This window comes from Zalophus californianus, chromosome 3 (genome assembly GCF_009762305.2).
Source record: "Zalophus californianus isolate mZalCal1 chromosome 3, mZalCal1.pri.v2, whole genome shotgun sequence".
Classification (NCBI taxonomy): Eukaryota; Metazoa; Chordata; class Mammalia; order Carnivora; family Otariidae; genus Zalophus; species Zalophus californianus.
The window spans coordinates 31,806,221-31,829,143 of NC_045597.1; the positions used below are offsets into that span (position 1 = coordinate 31,806,221).

Here is a 22,923-nt window from a genome sequence, read left to right on the forward strand (position 1 = left end):
GAGAACCTTATTTGCTTAAGAACCTGTAAATAAGAGATAGTTTATATTCCAGACTGGCAGGTTCTAGCCTCTCAATAACGTCTACTGAAGATGTGACCCAAATCACTTCATTGCCAAAACAAGTCTTATGACCCATGCCTAAATTTAAGGGGGACAGAGAAGAGCTATCTTCCCATGTGTCAGGATGCAGAGAAGATCAGATATTGGTAAACAGTAATAATACTCACTGCACAGAACATCACAAAAAAGTTACAAAGAAAAGGCTAAAGGCTTTTAGAACAGGAGGCAATCACAGTTAGGATGTCATGTGATAAAAGACAATTCTTCTGTTTTTCTGTCAATGAGTGAAACATCACAAAAAAGTTACAAAGAAAAGGCTAAAGGCTTTTAGAACAGGAGGCAATCACAGTTAGGATGTCATGTGATAAAAGACAATTCTTCTGTTTTTCTGTCAATGAGTGAAAGTTTATTGCTTCACTTTCTTTTACCGTTAGGAAATGGTCTGCTGGGGTTCCAAATTCAATCCTAGCTCCCAAACTGGTTGAGTTGGTAGAACCAACCCACAAGATTTCCAAGCTCTCCTCATCCCACAGATAAACCTAGATAACACCCACAGCAGTGTAAATAACCCAGAGACCAACCCAAGACTGGCAGAACAGACTCTCCATAGCTAATCCTAGAGAAGAGGCCACAGCAAAAATGGCATGTATCTCCTTAAAAAAAAGAAAAAATAGGGCGCCTGGGTGGCTCAGTTGGTTAAGCGACTGCCTTCGGCTCAGGTCATGATCCCAGAGTCCCGGGATCGAGTCCCGCATCGGGCTCCCTGCTCGGCGGGGAGCCTGCTTCTCCCTCTCACCCTCCCCCCTCTCATGTACTCTCTCTCTCTCATTCTCACTCTCTCAAATAAATAAATCTTTAAAAAAAAAAAGAAAAAAGAAAAAATAATAGTACTACTAATCCCACGTGACTGTCGTGAGGATCCTTTGTGCAGAGTAAATACTCAACAAATGGTGGCTATTATCTCATTTTTAGATCCATTAAAATAAATGTGTAAAAATGGCTGCTTCCAGGAAGAAAATGGGTTGCTGGGGAAAGGAGTAGAAGGAAGGCTTGTATTTTGCTATATTTATGTTTTTTGTAACCTTATTTTTTAAGAGAGAGAGAGAGTGAGAGCAGGGGGAGGGGCAGAGGGAGAGAATCTTCAAGCAGACTTCCTGCTGAGCACAGATTCCCCACATGGAATTTGATCTCGCAACCCTTCTTAGATCATGACCTGAGCCGAAATCAAGAGTTGGATGCTGAACCAACGGAACCACCCAGCTGCCCCTATTTTTTGTAACTTTTTGAATTTTCTACCCTCTACATATGTTATCTATTCCAAACAATAATGAGTTTTAAAAATACTAGTTGTATATTTGTTCATTTTAATCTGTATTATATTAGAAGCTTGAAAGTTGCTTGAAAGATGATTTAAAATCATCAAGGAAAATATGAACCAGTTCATCCATGACAGACTTAAAATAGATTCCTTTTTAAAAAGCTTCTTAGGGCCCATTAGAAATAGTAAGTAAATAAGAAGTCTTCTTACAAGGGGACAGTTCTATTGTAGTATCAATATGCTTTTGGTGGCAAAAAAATGTCACTAAGTTCAAGAGAAAATAGTCAATAATACCAATGTGAATCTACACAATTTTGAAGAGCATAAATGTGAAATTTCATTAAATGATAAAGGAGTGTTTAGTGGGGAAAATATCTAATCTCGCTACATTAATGTCTTCACTCAAATATACAGTACTTCACAACGTATGGCTGATTTCATATGCTTTGTTGAGGTCTGGAGCTGTTTGACTTGAGAGCATGCATTAAATAAATGTTCATTTTAATTCTGTTTCCTTTCAACCCCTCAAATAGGTTTTATAACAACCAAATTTTTTAGATCACTCGAGGCACTTCTGAATTATAGTCAGACAAAAATAGGTATTGTAAAATTATCTCAGCCTTATGGTAAAAGAAAAATCTGTTTCCTCTGTAGAAATTTTTAACTTCTGAAACTAACTGATCCTGTCCTTTGGCATTTGGGAGAGCTGTAAAGCCATTCATTCACCAGACATTTATTAATCACCTCTGTTTGCAAAGCACTGTGCATTTGTTAAGCAATCAGTTGCTATTCATTCCATTCATTTTCTATCACATTACTCTCATTACCCACTTATTTTGTGCTTCAATTTCCTAATTTTTAAAAAATGGCACTTTTATAATTCTTGCCATCCATTTATCTGTCAAGAGCATTAATAAGTAATGCCTATATTTGGGGTGTGGGCTGGTGTAAATGAATAACTACCTAAATTTTTGGCAGGTATAATTTCTTTGAATATTCCATGAATGTTTGGAAAAAAAAAATCTGTATTCCCTCTTTTTGTTACATTCAAAACAAATAAATGATGAACTGGGAAAAACATGAAATATATTTTGGACAAGATGTTACTATCCCTAATACCCTAATATAGGACAATTCTATAATTTGACCCTGGTTTAAAAAAAAAAAAGACAAAAGATATTAACACCAAGTTCTTCAAGGAGAAATACAGATGATCAATAGACATGAAGAGACTATTATTTGCTATTCCCTTCTATTGTTTTCCCATTTTTTTATTTTCCTAATTTCTAAACTTATCTCTATTACTTTCTCCCTCATTTCTTTGGGCTTCTCCACGACATTTTTTCTATTTTTTTAAGTTGAATTTTTAGTTCATTTGCTTTCATTCATTCATTTTTTTTAAAAGATTTTATTTATTTATTTGTCAGAGAGAGAGAGGGGGGAGAGAGAATGCACAAGCAGGAGGGAGCAGCAGGCAGAGGGAGAAGCAGGTTGCCGGCTGAGCAAGTAGCCTGATTTGGGGCTTGATCCCAGGACCCTGGGATCATGACCTGAGCCCAAGGTGGACGCTTAACTGACTGAGCCACCCAGGCGTCCCCATTCTTTTTTTTTTTTTAATTTGATTTTATTATTTATTTTCATCAATACATTTACACGTATTTGACAAGTTTTGATGTTAAATTACTTTTATCATTTAATTCCATGTATTAAGGAGTACCTGGGTGGCTCAATGGGTTAAGCGTCTGCCTTTGGCTTAGGTCATGATCTCAGAGTCCTGGGATCGAGCCCCAAGTCGGGCTCCCTGCTCAGTGGGAGTTTGCTTCTTCCTCTCCCTCTGCCCCTCCCCCTACTCTCTCTCTCTTTCTCTCACTCTTGCCCTCTCTCTCTCCCAAATAAAATCTTTAATTTACCTTGAATAATAATCAGAAAACATGATCTATATGATAGCAATTCTTTGGAATTTATGGGTCACAATCATGTGACACAGTGTATTGTCATTTTTGTTTCTTTCACAGGTACTGTATAAAATTTTTGTATTTTCTATTCATCAAATTTATAGATCTGATTATAGTTAGTTTATTTAATCTCACTGTATGTGGAAATGATTTGGTAAAATCACCAACAAAAAATGTTGATGTATTTATTTTTCCTGTCACTCTCTTAGTTGTTTTCTATATTTGAAAGCAATTTCCTTAGTGCATATGTTTTTAAAAATAATATCTTCTTAGTGCTTTCACTGGCAAATCTTTCTTTGTATCCCCCTCATTAGCCTCAATTTCTATTTAATTGGATATTGAAACCACTACTCTGGCTTTCTTTTCATTCTGTGCCTGATATATTTTCTTCTATGTATTTATTGCACATTTTCCATATGGCTGTGTTTTTGAAGTGATTCTGTAATCATTCTGGATCATTAAGTTGTTATCTTTTGGTGGGTTAGACTAATTTACATTTATTATAGTTACTATTTGGAGTTAGTTTAGCCATACTATTGTAAGTTTTCTATTTATCATACTTTAATTTTGTTTCCTTTTTCCCCCCTTCTTATTCCCTTTCCTTTTCCACTGGATGGATAAATATTCTACTGGTTTGGAAGTCATACATTGTTTTTTGGTTCCCTAGTAGTTACCTCTTATTTATTCCCTCATCTCCATCTCCCAAGTTTGGGAAAACTTCAAGTATCTAGAGCAGGAGAAACTGACTCCGAGCACATACTCTAAATCTTTTGCCTTTGCCAGGTCCTTAGCTTTTGGGACCTCAAGGCTAAGAATGGCCTCTTTTGTTATCTGTATTTTGCTGTGTCACCCTTCCCCTGGAGCAGACAAGATTTAGTGTCCTGGCTGTCTGGGCTGAGGGAAGGTCACAGGGAACAAGGGAAAAATGGAGGAAAAACCCTCTTATCTCAAAATTTTATTCAGTCACAAACTCTTGCGCTTTATTTGCCATCTCCACTCAGAGCTCCATTACAATTGTTGGGAGGCATCCTATATTTTCTAGTGCTTTATAGTTAGCTGGTAGATATATTTAGTATGTTTATGAAATAAGCCAATTACATCATTTGGTATATCATTTCTGTGATATTAAAACTCTCTTTATAATCTTTGGTTTCTTCAATTCTAATTTGCTATTTATTCAATTTATATCACATGCTCAACATCGTTCGGCATCAGGCAAATCCAAATCAAAACCTCTGAGATACCACCTCACACCCGTCAGAATGGCTAAAATTAACAAGTCAGGAAATGACAGATGTTGGCGGGAATGTGGAGAAAGGGGAACCCTCCTACACTGTTGGTGGGAATGCAAGCTGGTGCAGCCACTCTGGAAAACAGTATGGAGGTTCCTCAAACAGTTGAAAATAGAGCTACCATGTGACCCAGCAATTGCACTACTGGGTATTTACCCCAAAGATACAAATGCAGGGATCCAAGGGGGTATGTGCACCCCAATGTTTATAGCAGCAATGTCCACAATAGCCAAACTGTGGAAAGAGCCAAGATGTCCATTGACAGATGAATGGATAAAGATGTGGTATACACACACACACACACACACACACACACACACACACACACAATGGAATATTATGCAGCCATAAAAAAACACGAAATCTTGCCATTTGCAACATCGTGGATGAAAATGGAGGGTATTATGCTAAGCGAAATAAGTCAAACAGAAAGACATGTGTCATATGATCTCACTGATATGAGGAATTCTTAATCTCAGGAAACAAACTGAGGGTTGCTGGAGTGGTGGGGGGTGGGAGGGATGGGGTGATGGACATTGGGGAGGGTATGTGCTATGGTGAGTGCTAATGAAGGGGGGGAAATCGGAGAGGGAGAAGAACCATGGGAGACTATGGACTTTGAGAAACAAACCGAGGGTTTTAGAGAGGAGGGTGGTAGGGAGATGGGTTAGCCTGGTGATGGGTATTAAGGAGGGCATATATTGCATGGAGCAATGGGTGTTACACGCAAACAATGAATCATGGAACACTACATTAAAAAATAATAATAATAAATTAAAAAAAAGAACCCATTACATGTCAGCTACCTTGCTGGACGAAAACATGGAACAACAACAACAAAAATAATGCCTCTCTCAAAATGCCCTTTGTAGTTGGGGGGGGACACACAGAAAAATCACTGGATCATTACAAAGAACGCATTAAGAGCTATAATAGTGGAATGCATAAAAAAAGAGCAAAGAAGAGAGGGCCACTAACTCTGGGGAGATGAGAAACAGGTTCACAGAAGAGTGAGTTTTGGGTTGGGTCTTGAACAATGAATGGGTATTCAAGAAGTGAAGGACAGGGATGGGCAAGGGGGAATTCCGGAGTGGGGGGGATATAGGAAGAGAGCAAGGTGCCTACGAAGCCCCAGAGAGTGAGGACATATGTGGTGGTGGATGGAGAGGCTGTCTGGATGTGGGAGTAGGGGAGATAGGAGCCAGATATAAGACTAGAAAGATTTGTGTTTTGAGCTTCAAAAAATGTACCTTCTTTTAGAGATTTTTAAGCAGAGGAGAAAAGTAGATGTTGGATGGGGACACAGAATGGAATAGAGAGAAAGAGAGAGTCAGAGAGAGAGCACAAAGTCTTAGCAGCAAGGAACAAGAACGAGAATCTAATTTGCTAAAAATGAAAAAAAAAAGAACACTTCTTTTTCTGCTTTAAAGTTAGAATGATCAGATTATCCTTAAAATGTCTTCTGAGTACCTTAGAAATATATATTACTACATATAAAAGAGTGAGAAATCTCTACACTACTACAATGAAAAAAAAAGAATACTTCTTTTTCTGCTTTATAGAATGATCAAGAGATTGCAACAAACCTTTCTAGTCTTACACCACCACACTAGCTCAGGCCCTTATATTTCTCATGTGGTACAAATTTTTTAACTAGGATTTGACCAGATCTTACCACTTCTAATTAACGGTGACACCATTAATTTAGATTGGGATGTTAGAAGAGCACTATTTTTTTGTTTAATATAAGAGTTCACTTTTGGGTATCACAGGCAGTGGTGCCTATAAGACTATTCAGGAGATATTTCTTGCAGATTACTGGAAATGTTTTTCTGAACATATTCTTTAGCCCTTTTTTGGGGGGGTGGACTGGGGTTGAGAATGGAAGGGTTGGGGGTCAGAGATTGATTTATTGCTCCACCATTTAGTAAACATCATAAACCTGCATATTCTTTGTAATTCCTACCAAACATTTTAAAATTATGTCTTGTCCTCTTATCTTTTTAGAAATTCAGTGATCAAATATATAATGGAGTACTTTTCATGTGCATGCAATTCTGTAAGGTCCTACAGGTGCTACAATGGGGTAAGTATAACTTACCATCTAGTTCATGCAAGTAATAAATCCAAATATATAAATGATAATAAGACAAGTCATATAAATATACTATAGTATAATAATTTTATTGGACAGGAGAAGATTAACAACAGGGTAGCAAACAACTCCATAATCTCAGTGGCTTAACAGAACCAGAAAGTTTATTTTTCACTCATAAGCAGTGTGCTGTGGGCCCAGGAGATTCTCCAGGACAGCTGTCTTCCTAGTGTTGGCTCAGCATTCTGGGCTTTGATCATGAGCAACCTCCATATGGATAGGTTTCTGTGATGACCACTGGAGGGGAACAGTGGGCTGGAGGGGCAACTACTGGCAATTAAATGCTTCTACTGAAGATGTGACACAAATCACTTCACTGCCAAAACAAGTCTTAAGACCCATGCCTAAATTTAAGGGGGGCAGAGAAGAGCTATCTTTCCACGTGCCAGGATGCAGAGAGGACTGGATAGTGGTTGACAGTAATAATACTGTCATAGTAAGATAAATATCGCAAAAAAGTTACAAAGAAAAGGCTAAAGGCTGAGCAGGAGGCAATCACAGTTAGGATGTCATGTGACAAAAGATAATTCTGCTTTTCTGTCAATGAGTGGGAGTTTATTGCTTCACTTTCTTTTACCATTAGGAAATGGTCTGCTGGGGTTTCAAATTCAATCCTAGCTCCCAAGCTGGTTGACTTGGTAGAACCCACAAGATTTCCATGCTCTCCCCAGATCTTTGCTCTTTTCTCCCCCTTTTTCTGGATCCCACATATGTGGCCTAGGGAAATGTAATTTGTAGAAGAGAGTTACTGGTAAGGTTCTAGAAGGTTTCAGTCTATATTCCAGGAACTTTTCACTGCATCTTGAAGACATGGGTCTATTTTGCACAAAGATGAGGTGGAGTGGTTAAACTAAGTGACTAAACCTCTACAATTAACAAGGTCTCCATCTTGGAACTTAGATGCGTATTTACAAGAGAACCATCACAGTGCAACCAGAAATTCAGCATAGTAATAATGGCAACTGATCATAGTCATCTTACATAAATAGGATAAAAAAATAACTCCAGGACCTTACAGAAAGTGAGCATACCATTAAACTAAAAACAATAAGAAACCTTTGGGTTTTGATTCCTTGGCAAGTACTTTGGGGAAAATTGGGAACTTTCAGTGTCTTTCCCATTTATTTTGTTTACTTATCGAATTCTTCATTACAATTCGGTAAGAGCAAAAATAATGAGAATCTAATTTGCTAAAAATGAATAAAAAAATACTTCTTTTTCTGCTTTAAAGTTAGAATGATCAAATTATCCCTAAAATGTCTTCTGAGTACCTTGGAAATACATATTACTACATATAAAAGAGTGAGAAATCTCTACTCTACCTCTGGACTGGGCATATATAATGGATAGAATAGGATTCTTTTGGGTAGTATTTGGAAATAAGATTCAGAAATTATCATGCAGGCTTCAGAAAGAACTGAAACCATGCAAATACTGTTCATAAAAAAGAAATCCCAACGCCCGCTGGAGAGGGGCCCCCTCGCCAGGGGGCAGGAGGGAGGCGCAAGGGGACGGAGAGGTCGGCGACCCGGGAGAGGCTGTGTAGATCCGGGCAGTGCCCGCGCCCGCGCCCGCAGCAGGACTGTTGCCCCAGGGGCCGGAGGAAGAGGCGGAGAGGCGACTTCACGGAAAAAAAAAAAAAAAGAAAAGCTTTTACCGGCGACGCTCTCCGCCCGCCGGACGGGAGGCGGGGTAGCAGCCCGATTAAAGTAGCAGCCTGGAAGGAAGGAAGGAGCGAGGGAGGGACAGGAACAGTTGGGAGGAGGAGCCGCGAGCTGGGTCGCGGCGACAGCAAGGGGGAGCGGCCCCGCGTGGCCACGTTTTGGTTTTGTTGTTTTCCAGTGGAACAGTTCTCGCAGGCCCTTCCCGAGGACTGATCGCGCCGAAGCCCGGCGGCCCCGACCTTCCAGGTGACAGCCGGTCACCCTGGTAGGAGTCAGCTCCGCCCCAAGTCACCCGCCCGCCCACAGCCCATTCCCCGCCCAGCCTCCGTCTGCCTGCCCCGGGCGAGCGCGGCGGCCGCAGCGCCTCTGCGGCCCTGGAGCGGGCGGCGACGGGCAGCGGCGCGGGGCCCAGGGCGGAGGAAGGAGGAAGTGAGGCCCCCTAGGCGCTAGCGCGAGGAAGGAGGATGACGATTTAACCCGCGCTCTCCTGCCAGTCCGGTTACGGGGCGCCTCCGCCGTGCCCGCCGCCGGAGCCTCCGAGCCGCGCCGGGGGGAGTGCCGCATGGGGCAGGGCCGCTGAAGCGCGGAGTTCGTGGTCTTGCCGTGCCAAAGAGGGCGCGGGGGTCGGGTGCGGCAGTTGGCACAGTTTCGGCGGCGCCTTCAGCGCGGGAGTTGGGGGCGCGGCACGCCTACCCGGCCGCCTCGGTGTCTTCGTGAGGCGCGAGTTATGGAGCCCCCCAGCTGCATTCAGGATGAGCCGTTCCCGCACCCTCTGGAGCCCGAGCCGGGCGCCCCTGCGCAACCGGGCGCCGGGAAGCCGGGCGACAAACGGTTTCGGCTGTGGTACGTGGGGGGGTCGTGCCTGGACCGCAGGACCACGCTGCCCATGCTGCCCTGGCTCATGGCTGAGATCCGCCGGCGCAGCCAGAAGCCCGAGGCGGGCGGCTGCGGGGCGCCGGCCACCCGCGAGGTGCTCTTGGTGCTCAGCGCGCCCTTCCTGCGCTGTGTCCCCGCTCCGGGCGTCGGGGCCGCGGGCCCCGCGGCGGCGCAGCCCAACCCGGCGGTGTTCATCTTCGAGCACAAGGCACAGCACATCTCGCGCTTCATTCACAACAGCCACGATCTCACCTACTTTGCCTACCTGATCAAGGCGCAGCCCGACGACCCCGAGTCGCAGGTGGCCTGCCACGTTTTCCGCGCCACAGACCCCAATCAGGCAAGACGGCGGCTGGAGGCGCGGGGGAGGGTCCGGCGCACTGGGGAGGAATAGCCGGGCTGGAGACCCTGGGGCGCCTCAGGAAGGGCTGACTGACTGTGGTCGGGCTGCGGGCGCGCGCCCTCCACGTGGCGCGCTCGAGCGTCCGCTCCTCCTGTCCCAAGGACCAGGAGGCGCAGAGCTAGCGTTCGAGGGTGGGCGGGGTGGCGGGAGCGGACCCCGCGCGGGCTCAGGAGAGAGGGTGGGAGGCGGAGAGTGGTCCCCGGGTGGTGGAGGAGCGGGAGCGCCCCAGGAGGACGCGGCGAGCAGCGCGCGTCTTGGGAGGACTGCGGTGTTTGGGGTGTGCCTGGAGGAGGGAAGCTGGCTTTGGCCTTGTGTTTGCGTCTGTACGTGTGTGAGAGGAGACACTGGAGAGGGTTGGGGTCCTCAAGGCCCTGCACTCACTCTCCGGCTTGGTCGAGTCCTGCACCTTAACCCACGTGGAACGTTGAGTCCTAGTTACAGCAGCACCTGCAGGACTGGGGGCTGTGAGGCTATTTGGGAGCAGGGTTTAGGGAAAAGTAGGTTGACAACGATGTCAGATTGTCAGCAAGTACGAATCTGCGTTTAGATGTTGAGGATGTTGAGTGGAAAGAAAACTTTTTTTTTTTTTTTTTTGCAGTTTTTTTATGCACTAATTGGAGACAGAATCAATACCGGCTTGGGTGATTTAAAAAGCAGTGTCGTAAAAGAGGCCAAAATCTATTTTATAATATTTTTCCAAAGTCTACTAAATTGAGGTGTCTGTTATCAAACAGTGCATTTTTACCTCCTTAAAAACAGGCACAACCCTATATCTAATGGCTAGGGGAATCTAAACAAAACTTTATAACAGTGATTGTGTCTTTGAAAACTGGTTTTAAAATAAAAGTGTAAAGAGTTTTTACTATGTGATAAGCAGCCAAAATGCTATTCTAAAAATAGCTCTTTAATGTTTGCAAAGTACTTTAGATTCTTTAGAAAAATAATGTTGTCTAAATATAAATAAAGTCGCAGTTGCAACATGTGGCAGTTCCTTTGATAGCTGGGGAATTAATAATAGTCAAAGGAGAAAAACATCCTGCAAATAAGGCTTTTTTTCTTAATTCATTATTTTAGTATCTGTCATTGAAAGTTTTTTACAAAAGGCCTGTGGCTGAATTGAAGAAAATAAAAGCTCATTGTCTTAGATGTCATCAGTTGTTTTGTAAGCTAGTTTAATACTTTAACATTCAGAACTCCCAGTATGAAGAGAGCAATTTTAACTTACATGACTGCAGTTAGATGTATGTTAAAATACCATTTTTACAAATTGTCTCAACATTCCAACCATGATTAAAATGAATTTCGCTTTGTGCTTATTTGTTCAAAGCTTATTTTTAGCTTTCACCTCTGTTGAAATGGGAGTGCAGCATGTTCTTTATATTTGGAAGTTATCACTAATTTTATTGTATTAAGATTTTTGGGTTCTGTCAATAAGGAGGAAGAAATTGCATTTTCCCAGGACTGTAAGGAATGTTTTATGATTTTGGGTAGTTTATGTTAAAGTTACTTTCTTCAGATCTGATACATGACACATCATGGCTAATTTCATTGATGGTCAAAGTTTGCTTATGGGTCGTGGCACTTTGAATTCTTGACAGTTGAGTCCTTCCCAGATTCGTTGTTAGGGGATCAATTAAAAACATCCCCCCCCCCCCACTTTTTAACCTTAATTATGTTTTTAGGTGTTTGAAGCTGAATGTGCTATTATTTTACAAATAAAAACATGCTTAGTCTCATTTTGATCCTGTAGGAACAGTGGCAACCATATGTCCTTTTGATAAAAGAGAAAAAAACCCTAACTTTTCCCGTTTATTGCCATTTCCCTGTTGAGTCTTTGATCTAAAGATACGGATTCTAGTTTACTCTGAACCTAGAGAATCCCTGGTAGAGGATCCTTAATTTGAAGGGCCAGATGGTTATTCCATGAAGGATTATCTCCAGCCATATATCAGGGTTGCAAACTCAAATGCCTGGGATTTGGTTGAGTGAGGTGGAGGTTGAGTGAGGACCGAGGACCATGGAGTGATGGTCATTTCTCAGGGAGTTACTCAGCACCAGTTTCAAATTGCATTAACAAGATACAAGCCTAGTGTTGACAGAGCCTCTGATTTTCTAAGAGTGGAAGTCTGGATTTTTAGGTATGACTTCATATTTTAAAACATTAGCAAATGTTTTAAACATTTAAGATTCCTATCTGGACCCAACAAAACGCATCTGAGGTTTGGATTCAGAGATTTAAGGGCTGCCATTTTGTTTTTCATAAATATTTGTTGAATGGACAAGTACAATCATCAGACACTGTGTGCTTTTTGCCACTTTTCCATTTGGGCATCTGGATTCACTTGATGTGGCTCTCATAGTAAGCGTAGGGCCATTCTAGGGGAAGAATTTATAAGTAATATTCTCAGAAGTGATGTTTCTACAGCTGAACTGGTTAAAGGGATATTCCTCACATTGTTTCCATCTAGGGGTGTGCTTCATATAGAGTAGGCTCTGGATGGTCCTAGGCATCTTTGAAATCAGAAGGAAAAAGACCTACTGTTTGCTTTGCTCCTGAGTTCTAAATTTGAAGGGGAGAATTCCTTAGTTGGACTTTAAGATCATTGTTAAGAGTCTCCGGTCACTGAAGAAAGTATGGATGGTAGCCTAGAGGAGTAGGCCTGCAAACATCCATGAATAAATTTGCCTTTGGTTTGTCTCTCATGTCTGTCCCTTTTCTGAAATGGGCCTGTCTGTAGGATGGCCGTATAATTCAGTGTTTGACCTAGGGTGATTTTTTAAAAAAAGATTTATTTATTTATTAGAGAGAGAGAGAGAGCACGTGTAAACAGGGAGAAGGGCATAGGGAGAAAGAGAAAATTTAAGCAGCCTTGCCGCTGAGCGTGGAGCCCAACCCGGGGCTTGATTTCAGGACCCTGAGATCATGACCTGAGCCAAAATCAAGAGTCGGAGTCTTAACTGACTGAGCCACCCAGGTGCCTCTAATCTAGGGCAACTTTTATTGAGAATAGGGACACCACTAATAATTACACAAACATAACAAGTATAAACCTGGACCATGTAGGGCAAACCAGGATATACGGTGACCACAGCTAAATGGCAAAGTTTGTGTTTATGCCTAGCCACTGAGATGGGGGATTGTAGTTTCCATATAAAAAATGATAAGGTTTTGCAGAGTATCTGCTCATATCTTTTGGGGGCTGGATCTACATGTGACCTCTGAGATGGCAGAACTGTGTTAGTAGTAGCTTGGGTCTGTTGTGGGGAGTTGCCATGGTGATGTGCCCTCTGGCTCCCCCTCTCTTGGTTGGTCAGAGTCAACTTAAGGATGTGGGTCTAAAGGAGCACTCAGCCAGAAGGGCCTAATGAAGAGCTATTTCTCCCAGGTGCAAAGAGAGGTGGAAGTCAGGAGCAAACCAACCAGTTCCAGATCAAATATATGCCTGTGCAGATTGGTTCCCATTTATTCAAGCCTGTGTGGTCCTGCACAGGAGGAATGTCAGCTTTAGTACATTCCAGCCAAACTTGGATATTTGAATTAGTGAAAGTACTTAACTGTACATAATTAAAAAAATCCCACAGGCATAAATTGAGTTATAGATTTAAAACTGGTTGAGGAACCAAGAATATCTGATTCTCTATCTAAGATCTAGGGTAGGTCACTAATATTCTTCAAATTTTTATCTTTATCTACTTTCAGAAAGAGACTATGTAGCATTATCTCAATTTCCCAATTAAAAAGCAGAAATTATTCCAAGTTATGTCTATTTTACCATATAAAAAAAGCAAGAGTTGTTAGTGTTTATAAATATTAAGAGATTAAAGGTGTTAATTGTCATTTGCATGAGGCTCTGCATGAAAATTATATTTCAAGATTATAGAATGAGCAATCATTTAAAAAACAAAAACATGATTACTATAATTTTTGTTGATTTTGTTTATGTATATATTTCCTGAAGCTTGCAAGAATGTAATTTCAAAGAGATTTTATAATTTGTGTTCTTAAAATTTTTTTTTTTTTTTTTTTTTAATTTATTTGACAGAGAGAGAGACACAGCGAGAGAGGAAGCATGAGCAGGGGCAATGGGAGAGGGAGAAGCAGGCTTCCCACCGAGCAGGGAGCCTGATGCGGGGCTAGATCCCAGGACCCTGGGATCATGACCTGAGCCGAAGGCAGACGCTTAACCACTGAGAAACCCAGGCACCCCATGTTCTTAAAATTCTTTTTTTTTTTTTAAGATTTCATTCATTTATTTGACAGAGAGAGACACAGCGAGAGAGGGAACACAAGCAGGGGGAGTGGGAGAGGGAGAAGCAGGCTTCCCGCGGAGCCCGGAGCCCGACTCGGGCCTGATTCCAGGACCCCGGGATCATGACCCAAGCTGAAGGCAGACGCTTAACGACTGAGCCACCCAGGCGCCCCTGTTCTTAAAATTCTTAAAAATGAACGTGACACCAGTTTATTTGAGCTCTAAGTTCTCTAAATCTGTAATATTTTTGTTCCTCATAAAATATTTATTATTTTCTGAGCTTTATTCAGGTAACCGATTTTCAATTTACTTCTGTTGATAGTTTTCAAAAGGGGCCCTTTCTCAGAAGTTCTTACTCATAGCTGATGGGAATATACTAGTCAGGAAACAAAAGAAATAGAAATCTGGAAGTTTTCACATTTCTCTCCCTGCTTTCTGAATAGTCTGTGCCGTTCTAGACAGGTAGATCTCTCTCCCTTCATGTTTGCTGTAGCTGCTTTTTTGTTGTCCCCCGCCGCCCCCTGTCCTGATTTGAGTTGGAGGTTGATTTGCCCTGGCTCCATTCCATGGTAGAATCTTGACCTTGGTATCTGGGGGAAAGGTAAAAAATATGTGCCCAGAGCCTCCCAGTTGTGAGGCAGTGTTAGTTATAGTGAAGATTGAGACTGGTCAGTATTTGGGCTTATTTATCATAAGCCAAAGCTCTGGTTCTCAAACTTGAGTATGTATCAGAATTACTTGCAAGGCTTGTTAAAACACACGACAAATCCCCCCCTCCCTCAATTTCTGATGCTATCAAGTTCCCCCAATGATGGTGCTCAGTCTACTGGCCTGGGGAGCACAGATCGAGATCCATTGCCCTCAATGATTTTATTCATTTGTTGGGTTATATGACCACATTTGTTCCCTTAGTTATTTTTGCAGTTCTCAGACTTGGAAGTTCAAGGTAAGTGTGAGGAGGAATAATATCTGACTACAGAAGATTTTTAAGAAACTCTTCAATATATCTTCCCTAGATAGACATTATTCTGCCAGGCATCCTAAGACTATCCATATGTTGAATGAAAACTTTACTTTCAAGTTTTAAGTTTTGCGGATGGAATAAACAGTTTTTTAGGAGTATGTCCCAATGTTAAATTATGATAAGATTTTTGCAAAAATTAAAGGTTTATTTATTTGCATCCAGAGAAATAACAGCATTCAGCATGTTTGATATACTGGCTGTTAAGAAAATCAAGCAGGGGTGCCTGGGTGGTTTAGTCAGTTGGACGTCTGACTCTTGATTTCAGCTCAGGTCATGATCTCAGTTGTCCTGGGATTGAGCCCCATATTGAGCTCTGTGTTCAGCTCAGAGTCAGTTTGGGATTCTCTCTCTCCCTCTCCTTCTGCCCCTCCCCCCACTCACACTCTATCTCTCTAAAATAAATAAATGAAATAAAAAAAAAAAGAAAATCAGGCAAAAAGAAATAAAGAGTTGACAATTTGTTGAATAAGATGATGGCCACTCTGAATAATTATTGCAAACAATGTTTACTCATTTTTTTTTTCTTTTTTTCCCCCAATCCCAGGGTCTTTGTTTTGTTAAAATCATCTGGATGGCTGTTTTAGAGTCCCATTTCATTTGGGCCATGTTGGCATGTCTGAACCAAGTCAACATGCCAGTTACTTAGATGTAGCCTCTTGTAAAATGAGGGGCAGATCAATTATAATTTAAGTTAGTAGCATATTCAGAATTACTGATCAGGAAAAAGGTTTTGCTGGAAATATGGTCAACATGACATATTAATAACTCATCCAGAAGCATCAACTAAGGATGTCATTGGCTTGTCACTTTAAGGTTATAATGTGATACTATACACCATAGTATGTCTGAGTCACTTTTCCCTGCATTTCCTTAAAAGCTAATATTTATTGAGCTCTCTTTTTTTTTTAAGATTTTATTTATCTGATGGAGAAAGAGACAGCAAGAGTGGCAACACAAGCAGGAGGAGTGGGAAAGGGAGAAGCAGGCTTCCTTCCGAGCAGGGAGCCCGATGGGGGGCTCCATGCGGGCTCAATGCGGGGCTTGATCCCAGGACCCTGGGATCGTGACTTGAGCTGAAGGCAGACCCTTAACGACTGAGCCACCCAGGCACCCCATTTATTGAGCCCTTGCTGGGTGATGGTCCTGCCCCCTTAGTGCTTTTTCCTAGGTTATCACATTTTATCTTTACAGTAACTGTGCCAATTATATACCAGTATTCCTCCTGTTTTACAGAGGAGAAAACTGAGGTGTAGAAAGTTTACATTGTTGCCCCAAGGACACAAGGTTTGTAATAAGAGAAGCAGTTTCCAGGCCAGGCCGACCGATTCTAAAGCCTGTTTTCTTATCTTCTACTGTAGAATGCAGTTGTTGAAAAATGAGCTTTTAGTTGTTAGTGTTAGAAACTTTTATACTATCACTTTTCCCACTCTTTTTTTAAAATAGTGTTATTTTCCAGCTTTATTGAGGTATAATTAAAAAATAAAAATTGTATATATTTAAAGGGACAATGTGATGTTTCAATATATATATCAAATGAAATGATTACCACAAGCAAGCTCATTGGTATATCCATCACCTCACATGGCTATCTTTGTGTGTGTGTGTGTGTGTGTGTGTGTGTGTGTGTGTGTGTGTGTGTGGTGAGAAAATTTGGGGCATCTGGGTGTCTCGGTCGGTTAGGTGTCTGCCTTCAGCTCAGGTTATGATCTCAGGGTACTGGGATCCAGCCCCGCATTGGGCTCCCTGCTCGAGGGGAGCCTGCTTCTCCCTCTGCCTTTCTGCCTGCTTGTGCTCTCTCTCCCTCAAATAAATAAATAAAATCTTAAAAAAAAAAAGAAAATTTCAAGTATACAATATAGTATTTTATTAACTATAGTCACCGAGCTGTCTGTACATTAGATCTTCAGAACTTATTCATCCTACATAACTGACAGTTGGTGCCCTTTGACCAATATCGTTCCATTTCTGCCATCCCCCAGCCTCTGGAAACCACTATTCTACTCTGTGCATTTATGAGTTTGACTTTTTAGGTTCCATATGTAAATGAGATCATGCAGTATTTGTCTAATTTTTTCTACTTTTATATTAAAAATATCCACAGTTAAATATGCTTATTAAATTTGTAAAATAATAATTATGCTTGGTGCATGCTTGGATATAGTTATGCCTATATATATAGGCAAATGAGAAGTAAAAGTTCTACATGATTTCTTAGGCTGGGGAAGTTGAACTCTGGTGTATCTTTTTTTTTTTTTTAAGATTTTTATTTATTTATTTATTTGACAGAGAGAGAAACACAGCAAGAAGGGGAACACAAGCAAGGGCAGAGGGAGAGGGAGAAGCAGGCTTCCCGCAGAGCAGGGAGCCCGATGCGGGGCTCGATCCCAGGACCCTGGGACCATGACCTGAGCCGAAGCAGACACTTAACAACTGAGCCACCCGGGCGCCCCTCTGGTGTATCTTTTATGTAGTGTCCTTAGGAAAGCAGGGAAGTAAATCATGACAGTCTCTTTGTAACCTCTGTAAGTACAGGTTAGAATAAAAATTTAGAATAAGTTTAGGAAAGAATATAAAGTCTTTAGGATGTGTATTTAAGAACAGGTACAACTGTGCTTTATATAAAGTATATATAAAGTATATAAACACTATAAAATAAAAGAAAGTATAAAGTTTAAACTATTAACTGTATTTATTATAATATGAAAGTATACAATTTATAATATAAAATATAAAATTATAAGATATAAAAATAATGCACTTACCATCATTATAAAACATACGATCAAGCAAGAAACACTGGAACCAAGTTGTGCTATCATAATTACCTTAAGTTAAAGAGAAAAGAATATATAAATTTTTTAAAAAGATTTTATTTATTAATTTGGGGGGGAGAGAACACCAATGTGGGGGATGGGCAGAGGGAGAAGCTGACTCCCTGCTGATCAGGGAGCAGGACACTGACATGGGGCTCCATCCTGGGACCCTGAGATCCTGACCTGAGCCAAAGGCAGATGCTTTTTTTTTTTTAATTAAAGGTTTTATTTATTTATTTGTCAGAGAGAGAGTGAGCACAAGCAGGGGGAGTGGCAGGCAGAGGGAAAGGCAGGCTCCCCACTGAGCAGGGAGTTTGATGTGTCCATCCCAAGATGCTGGGATCATGACCTGAGCTGAAGGCAGACTCTTAACCGACTTAGCCACCCAGGCGCCTCAAGAATATGTAAAATTTAAAGTCAAATAAAGCCCAATGACTTGATGGGCTAATGTATGATTTTGCAGGAGTTCAAGTAGAGAAAAGTGGTTTAGAAAAAATCACAAGGTCCGTAGTAACACTGGGATGCTGACCCTGTGCTGTGCCATAGTCCTGTTGTTTTGGAAAATAACATCTTTTATCACATTGAATTTAGGTTGTTAGTATAAATGGTACTGGTTTTATACTTGTGTTTACTTTGTAAATTCATTTTGGCTTTAGAGTTGTTTAAAAACTAGCTCTATAAGCATATGAAGTTTCTATCTAGATTTTTGTGAACATATTTAAATAAACTAACTGTGAAATAATGATGTCAGCCTCTTAAGTTACCTTTGAAAGGATAAGTTTGGAAAACTCTGGGTTTAAACTTTTAGTTGTTATTTAATGTATTCCCTGATAATCTATAATCACGCGATAGAAGGGAAAAATGTGGGATTAATATTTTGGTTGGTTTAATTTCAGATCATCTTAACACAGGTTTTTGCAGCCGCACCAAGAGGATATGGGAGTTACTATTTTTTAAGTTACTGATCTCTTCTGAGTTTTATTTCTTGTAAGAGGTTGGGTTGGAAAGAGGATCTCCAAGTAATGGGATTTTCCCAGCTAAATATAGAAGCCTAAATTTGCTGCTCCAGTTCTTTTAGTTTGTGGCTGCCCTTAACTAGTTCAATAGTTTCCACTTTGAAACTGTTGTGAATTTTTACATGAATTTCTAAAACTCTCAAAGTTAGAACCATGGAACTTGTACTATCAATATTACTTTGGAGGAGTTTATTATCAATTTTAGTTTCTAAGTCAAGCTGTACTTCTGGGCAAATCAGGCATTCTTTTGCATCTCACCATTGTATCTTCATAAACATTTTCAGTAGCAGGTTATATGATTTGGACGAATACATTTATGACCTAGGCCTTTTATAAGCCAATAAGCAAATTTGTTTTCAGGCCCTAGATGGCTCCCAGCTTTTTCAATTAACCTCTTGCCCTGGTTTCAGGCACTTCATTCTCATTAGCTGGGCAGCCCAAGAGATTTTCCTGAGTTTACCTAAAATTAAGCTGATGGCCTTCCTGCTTGGTTTTCTAAATATTTCTTCCCATTAGGTCTCCAGGAGCATGCTCTGTGCCTGTTGGGATACCTCATCACTCTGTGCTGGGCCTCCCTGATCCTGCTGCTTACTCTGAAGATCATCTAGTGCCTCTTGCCTAGCTCTTTAAACATTGTATGCTGTCTGCTTCATGGAATTGTTTTCAGGTTGTGGAAACTAGTCTTCCGTCTTCTGAGAGATGATCTGGTGTCTGGTCCTTGCCCTTTCCTGTTGGCTTCTTCCAAGGCTATTAACCATTGTGCACTGATTTTCTTTTAGTTTTCCTGTGGAATTTTGCAAAGGCCTGTTGACATGAACATAGCCTAGTGGTAATAGTGGGCATGACTCCTCTGTGTTCTTCCATAATTCTTTCTTGTTTTGTTTTAAAGTTTGTTTGTTTATTTATTTATTTATTATTTAGTAATCTTTACCCAATGTAGGGCTCAAACTTACAACCCCAAGAACAAGAGTCACATGCTCTACCAACTGAGCCAGCCAGGCACTGCTCATCTGTAATTCTTTTATCTAATTTGAGGCATGTTCAATAGGCAGATCTCTGGTTTCTAATACCAGTATTGAACACAATATGAAAATGGATATTATATTCTGTTTTTTGACACAGCCCTTTATATTTTAACTTCCCCATTGATTGTAAACCTTTTCCAGAGGTCAGATTATTCTGTTAAAATAATAAATGGCATCTGACAAATTTGCTTATTCTATATTCATGTAAGTACAGTGTGTTACAGCCGTAGAGACTAGTAAGAGCAGCAGAGAATAATATGCCGTTAGGGATCTGGGAATTAGTTAATTGGCATTAAACCTGTTTCTCTTAGAAGTTAGATTGGAGATATATATTTGCAATTTATTATTTGTTTTGATTGTGAACAGGACTAAATAAAATCTGTCTTAATATGTGAGAAAATATAGGAGTTCTTTAGAATAAAGAGCATAAAAAACAATCTTTAATTTCTTAAGTAGTTTTACCTAAGCCCACCTTATATTCTAAGTTTGTTGTCTCTTTGGCTTGATCTACCACAGTTACCCAGCATTTGGTTCTGTCTTTGGGAATTATACTCTAAACTAGGAGCCAGGTTACTACTACTACTACTACTACTACTACTAGGAGCCAGGTTACTACTACTACTACTACTACTACTACTAGGAGCCAGGTTACTACTACTACTACTACTACTAGGAGCCAGGTTACTACTACTACTACTACTACTACTACTACTACTACTAGGAGCCAGGTTACTACTACTACTACTACTACTACTACTACTACTACTAGGAGCCAGGTTACTACTACTACTACTACTACTAGGAGCCAGGTTACTACTACTACTACTACTACTACTCCTCCTCCTCCTCGTTCTAACTAGTCTGTATTCATTTGTTTTCTTGACCATGGGGGTCGCAAACTTTGGTACGCATCACCTGGAAGGTTTGTGATAATGACTGATTGCTGGACTCCACCCCCAGAGTTTCTGGTTCAGTATGTCTTGGGTGAGGTCCAGAATTTGTGTTTGTGACAAGTTCCCAGGTGATGCTGATACTGCTGGTCCAGGATTACCTTGGACAACTACTGCTCTAGACCAGGGGTTGGCAAACTACATCCTTTATTTTTGAAATACAGTTTTATTTTGACAGAACTCCACTCACCTGTTTACATATTGTCTTGGCTGCTTTCATGCTACAGTGACAGTCTTGAGTATTTTAGACAGATCCTCTATGGCCACCAAGCTTAAAATCTTTCTTATTTGGCCCTTTACAAAGTTTGCTGACTTCTGCTCTAGACAATACTTTTAAAACAGGTTTCTTTAATCCCCGTTTTATAAGTGAGAAAATGAAGTCTGTAATTTTCCTAAGGACACAGGCTAGCAAGGAGCAGATCTGGGATTCCAAATCCCATGCATTTTCTAAAACCCACTTTGTAAATTTTTTTTTTTTTATTTTATTTATTTGACAAAGACACAGCAAGAGAGGGAACACAAGCAGGGGGAGTGGGAGAGGGAGAAGCAGGCTTCCCGCGGAGCAGGGAGCCCGATGTGGGGCTTGATCCCAGGACCCTGGGATCATGACCTGAGCTGAAGGCAGATGCTTAAGGACTGAGCCATCCAGGCGCCCCACCACTTTGTAAATTTTTACTGATGGCCTCCACATTTATGGAGGTAGACCAGCTCTTTTCTCTGAACTCCAGCTCTTTTCAGTTTCTAAATGCTTATTTGATATCTGCACTTAAATATGTAGTTGCTAATGCTGGTAAACCAAGGAATTATATTGGAGTCCTACTTTTCACTCCCCAGTTACAGTTCTGGAGGGACGTCCCATTGATTCAGCTTCCAAAACTTAGTTTGAACATGTCACGTCTGTCCACTACGCCTGCCACCACACAGGTGTACCCCTGTGATCTCTTGCTGGGACTCTTCTCTCGGCTCTTCTCCCTGCTCTGCTCTTGCCCTCCTGTCAGACCCTACTTCCATGGAGCCCCAGGAGTGGTGCTTATAAAACACAAACCAGATCAGGTTCCCTTTGCACACAGAATAATATGTAAATTTCCCCTTACAGTTGGGTTGGTCTCTCCCACTTAGACTGTTGCTCTCCTGCTGTACACTTCAGCTATCCTTAAACAAGCCCAACTCCTGGGTCACTTCAGAACCTTTGTATGTGTGGTCCCCATTCTTGCTAGATTAGCTTTTTCTCAGGTCTCAGTTCTTTGCCTAGATCACGAATGTCGCTTACTCAGATTGGCCTCCAGTGACCCTCTATCTAAAGTAGATAGGTATTTCAGTTTTTCACTTCTATCTCAGCCCTGTTTTCCTTCGGACACTAACACATTTAAAAATAATTTTTTTTAAAGTAGGCCCCACACCCAACGTGGGGCTTGAACTCATGACTCTGAGATCAAGAGTCTTGTGCTTTATCAACTGAGCCAGCCAGGCACCCCTGAAATTAATTTTTAAAAACACTTTCTGGGGGTATGTCACCATCTCTAGAATGTAAGCTTCATAGCGAGAGAGCTCTTGTCTGCTCATGGTTATATGCCTGGGACCTAGTTCTGTAATAGAAATTCATTCCAACAGATTGAAATTAAGAATCAGGACCTGCCCTCAAGGAATTTAAATCTACTTGCAAGAGGCTAAAGTCCATTTGCAGGGATGTGCGTGTGTTCCCGTATTTGTTACCTTTAGTTGTTAACTTCAGCAAGAGTTAATTGTATTGTTTGCCCAGTTTTATTTTTTGTTATGAATGTATAATCTGAGACATCATACTACTTATAATATTAAGTGGGATTATAAAGAAGAGTTTTTTAAAAATAAGTAAATTGTGTAATTTCTGAAAAAAAAAATTCTAGACTAATTTAATTTGGTCTGTTTTTTTCCCTATCAAAACATGGGAAGTTTACTGAAGCTGCCGACGTGAGAACAGGCATCTCCATGGCCTTTTCTCTGAATGACATGAGTCGAGCATTTGGGCATCTGGAAGATGATCCGCAAGAGTGGTATTGTGAAAATATCCTTGCAATAATTGGATTATTCTTCATTTTCAGTCCAGTTCAGTTATTTAGGCTTCTCAGTGGAAGTATGATTTCAT

At 41.0% G+C, this 22,923-nt stretch overlaps 1 protein-coding gene across 4 annotated transcripts in view; it reads left to right on the forward strand.

Annotated features, from left to right (window-relative positions):
* Positions 1 to 8,362: 8,362 nt before the first annotated feature.
* TBC1D4 (TBC1 domain family member 4) overlaps positions 8,363 to 22,923 on the forward strand; it is a 178,425-nt gene continuing 163,864 nt past the window's right edge. Inside the window, exon 1 of one of the 4 annotated variants that reach the window (XM_027589378.2) lies at positions 8,363 to 9,660. In XM_027589378.2, coding sequence (XP_027445179.2) covers positions 9,172 to 9,660 — 489 coding nt within the window. In that variant the 5' untranslated portion in view covers positions 8,363 to 9,171. The remainder of the gene's footprint in view (positions 9,661 to 22,923) is intronic. The other 3 variants (XM_027589379.2, XM_027589380.2, XM_027589381.2) reach the window with 3 other exon arrangements.